This window comes from Martes martes (assembly GCF_963455335.1).
Source record: "Martes martes genome assembly, chromosome: 10".
Taxonomy (NCBI): Eukaryota; Metazoa; Chordata; class Mammalia; order Carnivora; family Mustelidae; genus Martes; species Martes martes.
The window spans coordinates 54,234,404-54,239,426 of NC_137898.1; the positions used below are offsets into that span (position 1 = coordinate 54,234,404).

A 5,023-nucleotide genomic window follows, 5' to 3' on the forward strand; every position below is an offset into this window, starting at 1 on the left:
GCTTTATTTTTTTATTATTATTATTTTTAAAGATTTTATTAATTTATTTGAGAAAGAGAGAGAGGACACACAGGGGGAGGGGCAGAGAGAGAATTCCAAGCAGACTCTGAGAGCAGAGCCCCACTCAAGGCTTGATCCCACAACCCTGAGGTCATGACCCCAGCTGAAACCAAGAGTCCGAAGGCTTAACCAATTGAGCCACTCAGCCGCCCTGCCCTCCCAGCTTTAAAAGAAGTAAGTGGGACGGTCACAGAGGGATCTGGAGTCCATGTCTCTTATCTTTATTTTAACAGCCTGGCAACCAGGCGACAGCAGCAGTACAGGGTTCCTGGCTGGCCAGCACAGCTCCTGTCTGATCTGCTGGCGCAGCGCCAACTTAGACCTTCACTCCGCAGCCATGAACGGCAGTAGTCCCAGGGCAGCTTAGATGCTGGGCCCAGGCAGAGCAGCTGCTCCTTCTCCTCTATCTAGCCAAACCAGCTCCATGAAAGAAGGTCCTGTTTCCCTGGTGTGCTTGGGGCTCAGATGCACTTCTTACCACAGCTATCATGTGGGGTTTTTGCTCCTTTTCTAAGATTTCCACTTTCCTAACTCTGGGCCCTGGGGGTGCTAGCAGAAAGGTGGCCTTGGCTGCAGGCTCTGGACATCCGGGAGGCCTCCATCCGGCACTAGATGGCGACATAGAGCAGGGCTGTCAGAGCGAGCAGAGAGCTGGGCACACAGAGTCGTCAGGCGGCAGGGCATGCCACAGGGCTCTGAGGGCGGGTGGCCCTTATGGTAGAGAAACCAGAAGGTCTGGAACAGTTGCGTGTCACCCCGCATGCGATACACTAAGTCATGCCAGGCGGCAGGCAGTGCATTGGGCAGCCCGTAGGTTTCTCGAGCCCTATAGAGACGCTGCCAGTGTGGCGTGGCTCCTGGTTCATTAGCCTGGGTCAGGTTCAGGATGTAGGTCTCATGATCCAGGACCACATGAGAGCTCCCCGGGTAGTTGCCATCTATTTGGTAGACCCGGTAACCTGCAAGGAGGGAGAACTGACTGGAGAGGGAGCCAAGGCCACTCCGAGGAGGGGTCACATGTCCCACCTGCCCTTTGCCAGCCTTGGCTCCAAGTCTGTTTCTGCTTCCTCTATCCCACCAACTTCCCCTATCCTAATAGCTCCCTTCCACCTCACTCACCAGGATTAAGGCCAATGTAGGTGGTGGCACTGGGTGCCAGGAAGGCTACAGATAGCGGCCGGCTCAGGGTCTCCTCGTCATAGAAGACTTCAAACTCATCCACGTGGGTGTGGCCAAAGAACTGACCAGCCAAGGTGTTCTCATACCTGCCAGGAGACACTAATTATATTCAGAAGGTTCTAGGGATGGGGAGGAAATCTGGGGAGATGGGATGCTTCTTTCTTCACACATTGAACTAAGAAGACTCTCTACCCCAATGGAGCAGCAGGAATAAGATGCTGAAAGGAATTTCCAACCTTCAGGCTGTTCATCCACCCCTCTTCCCACCTCCCTCCTACCTGGCTACTATTCGGTAATAATTCCAGCTCCAGCTCTTCAGGCAGTGCCCCGGGGGAATGTGGCCAATTATATGTACCTGCAGGGAGAGTTAAGGAAGGTTATCAGGGATAATGCCCCTCTATTTGCTAGATGGATGCTGCCTGATTCATTAGTTGTTCAATAAAGCCAATTAGATCTTTTAAATAGATAAACAAGTAAACAAACAAATATCAGAGCAAGGAGGGGTTCAGGCAGCCCTGGCCAGGAAAAGTTGGTACTCACTTCCTACAACGGCCGGCATTGCTGGCCAGAGACAGGGAGTGGATGAAAGGGCTTCTAAGAGGGACCAGAAGCCGAACTCTCAGGGAACACTTGTTGGGAGCTTCAGAAAACCAAGCTTCTCTGCTCACAGGTGTTCTGGCTCTAGATAGGAGTCCAGTCACAAAGGGCCTGCTTCTTTCCCAACCCCCACCAGCAACTACTCCACCATGTTCTCACCACTTTCCCTCACCTTGTCCCCTCGATCCTCAGCAGCCTGAAGCTCCCCCACTAGCCACTGGAGCTGTCCAGCAGGATCTGTGGAGTTGATCAAGAGCCAGAAGTTCTCATGGGAACAAAAATTCATATTGAGAGAGATGAGACGAAGGCCAGGACGTGGGGAGAGGGCATAGAACCCCCCAATTCTGAAACAAAGTGAATATGAAGATCAACACTCATTCATAATCCAGGTCCTGCTCACCCAGTCCTGTGCTAAGCATTTGGGTAGAAGGCAGAGGCACACAGGACTTCCACCAAGAAGCTCACATTCCAGCTGAAGACCAAAAAACAGTACTGATTGTAGGGCCCATGTGACTGAGATGAAGGGGCTCAGAAGGCTAAGGGCTCTAGGAGTTCAGGGAAGAGATAAGTGAGCTAGAATGGGAAGGCCCTTCACAAGGAATATGATCTGGGCCTGGGAAAGTTGGGATGTTAAAATAGGGGGTGCCAACATTTTAGAGAGGGCCAACATGAGCAAAGACATGGAGAGGGTATGCTGTCAGCCCTGTGAGGGAGGGTGTCTGGATATAAGGGTAGGGATGGAAGCTAGGGTCAGAGGTGGGGGAGGGCCAGTGAGGAGAGCTGACTCATGATAGAATAGTTACAGGTAATGCCCAGATCTTCTACTCCCTTCCCTATCGTCCACCTTTCTCTTCCTGGGTTTCCATGGACCTCAGCTACCTGAGAGTGTGAAGGGCTTCAGCAGGTAGCCAGGACTCCCACACCTTGGCCATTGCCTCATAGAGCCAGCTGGAAGAGTAATTGCCCTCTATGAAAGGGGGAGGGAAGCCATTGACAGGTGTACTCTCATGGTTGCCCACAGCAGGGTACACAGGCACTGGGCCCAAGAACTTCTTCACAAGGGCTGTGACAGTGGTCAGGGCCCGAAGCTGGTCCTGACGTGATTGATGCCAGACGTTGTGGGCGGGGATGTCTCCTGTCCAGTACACCATATCAAAGGGGCCAGCAGGGCCCAGCCCGCTCAACAGGCTCTCCAGGGTCCGCAGGGGCAGGTCACACTTGCTGTACTCGCCCCAGTATCCAGCACCTGGGCGGGAGGTAGGTGGCAGTCCAGAATCCTGGCGGCAACACAGCGGGTTCTCACAGTCAGGGTCTGTGCCCTCCAGGTAGTCATGATCCCAGTGCAGGTCAGTGAGGAAGAGGATGCGACTGACAGGGGCGCCTGGGGCTGGGGGTTTGGGTGGTTGTGGGGAAGGCTTTGGTACAGCTGGCAAAGAGATGTTCCAAGATGAGAAGATGTCCCAGTGCCCACAGGTGTTGCCCAGGAGCAGACCACAGGCCTCAGATGGGCTCAGCACTGATCGTGTCCACACTTCCACCATGTCATCTTCAAAGAGCTGGACAGCTGACTGGCACACAGTAGGCGGTGCTATCTTCAGCAGTTTGCAGAGCTTGGTGGCCATGGAGCCCATCCAGGCCATACTGGGCTCCCTCTGTAGTGGGAAGAACCAGTGATGAGAGGTCAGAGGCAGCAGAGGAACCAGACCAAACCCTGGCTACCACCCTTTGTACCTCCATCTCCAAACTGGGGCCAGGCTGGCCTCAGTGCCACCATGAAGAGACCTCAGTGCACTCTCTGCCTCCCACAGACACTGCCCTGTGACTCAGGCAACACTAGGCCAATACTGCCTCTTCCCCTCAGGAGGCAGTGGCATTTCAGGCCTTTTGCTTACCCAGCTGGCTTCCTCAGGCACTGTCTGTAGAGTGCCCTGAAATCTGGGCTGGGTAGTATGTCTGTCCATAGTTTGAGGCAGGCCCTGGAGAACACTGCAAAGCTCACTGACCAACTAGCACTCATCATAATCCCATCAGGGTCAAGACATCACTATCTAGTCTCACCCCCCTGGATGTTTCTGAATTCAGGTCCCTGTTGAGTAACTGGTACAAGGCCTGGTGCTCTCGATTAGAGGTGCCAAGTTTAAGGCACAGAGGATTCAGTGTCAGATAAACAGGGAAAGGAGTCCCAGCCCTTCCCCTAGCCACCAGCTGTGTGCCCTTATGCAAGTGACTTCACCTCTTCCAGACTCTAATTATTTGTAAAATGAAGATAACAACTGTAATGAACACTTCACAGGTTTGATTTAACCTATATAAAATGGCTAGCAGTGGCCGGCCCACAATTTGCACTCTTTCCTTTCTTCACAAGGTCACACTGGAGGTGGTGCTGGTGTGTAATCATGGGTGTCCCTAAAGGACAGCAAATCCAGTGAAGGCTTGTAGATAGATGCCAGCCTCTCCATCAGGTTTGCTCTTCAGGACCCCAGGCCCAGCACCTCCCTCGCCCTTTCCCCCACCAGCGCTCCCCTTGGCTGCTCCATCACAGCCCGTTTAAGCGCTCACCTTCAGCCCAAAGTCGATGGCGGTGAACAAGCCTTTGCAGACTGGGCAGGTGAGATTCCACCACCCAAAGGCGTTGCGGAGCTGGGGCACTAAGCGACCGAACCTGGCGGGATGGCTTTGGGAGGGAAGTGGGTGGGCCCCGGTAGGGGCCCAGAGAACCAGGGAGTCGGGCAGGGCCAGCGCCAGAGCCAGGCCTATCCACAGCAGCCTCAGTCTGGGGGACCCCCGGGACCGGTCCGATTCCGTCTCCCCGCCGGATCTAGGGTGGCCCTGGCCGGGAGATACTCCGTGGCGGGGCATTGCCCGAGTTCCTAGATAGGCCGCTTCGCCCGTCCGTGTCCCGCCGGTCTAGGCGCAGGCTCTCAAGGGGCCGAGCAGCGCCAGAGACAGCTGACTAGCCCCCGCTGCAGTCGGGGGACTGCTTCGCGTCCAGCCGCAAAGCAGCTCCACCCCTTCCTCTTCCTCTGTTCCCCAGCAGCTGATGGCCGCCGCTGCCAAGAGTCCTGTCAGAGCCGGGAGGTGGAGAGAACCGAGCGCTCCCGGGACCCGCCCCCGCCCCGCCCCGCCCCCGCCCCGCCCCCGCCCCGCCTCCAACTGCGACTGCGCCTGCGCAGGCCGCTGGGCGGAG

The 5,023-nt window shown here is 55.4% G+C and overlaps 1 protein-coding gene across 1 annotated transcript; it reads right to left on the reverse strand.

Moving 5' to 3' along the window:
• Positions 1–28: 28 nt before the first annotated feature.
• Positions 29–4,860, reverse strand: SMPD1 (sphingomyelin phosphodiesterase 1). Its single transcript, XM_080816441.1, has 6 exons — positions 4,396–4,860; positions 2,716–3,488; positions 2,009–2,180; positions 1,518–1,594; positions 1,180–1,325; positions 29–1,019 (listed from the first exon to the last, which is right to left on the reverse strand). The coding sequence occupies exons 1-6, from the start codon at positions 4,693–4,695 to the stop codon at positions 610–612; spliced, it is 1,878 nt and encodes a 625-aa protein (XP_080672567.1). The 5' UTR covers positions 4,696–4,860; the 3' UTR covers positions 29–609.
• Positions 4,861–5,023: the final 163 nt, after the last annotated feature.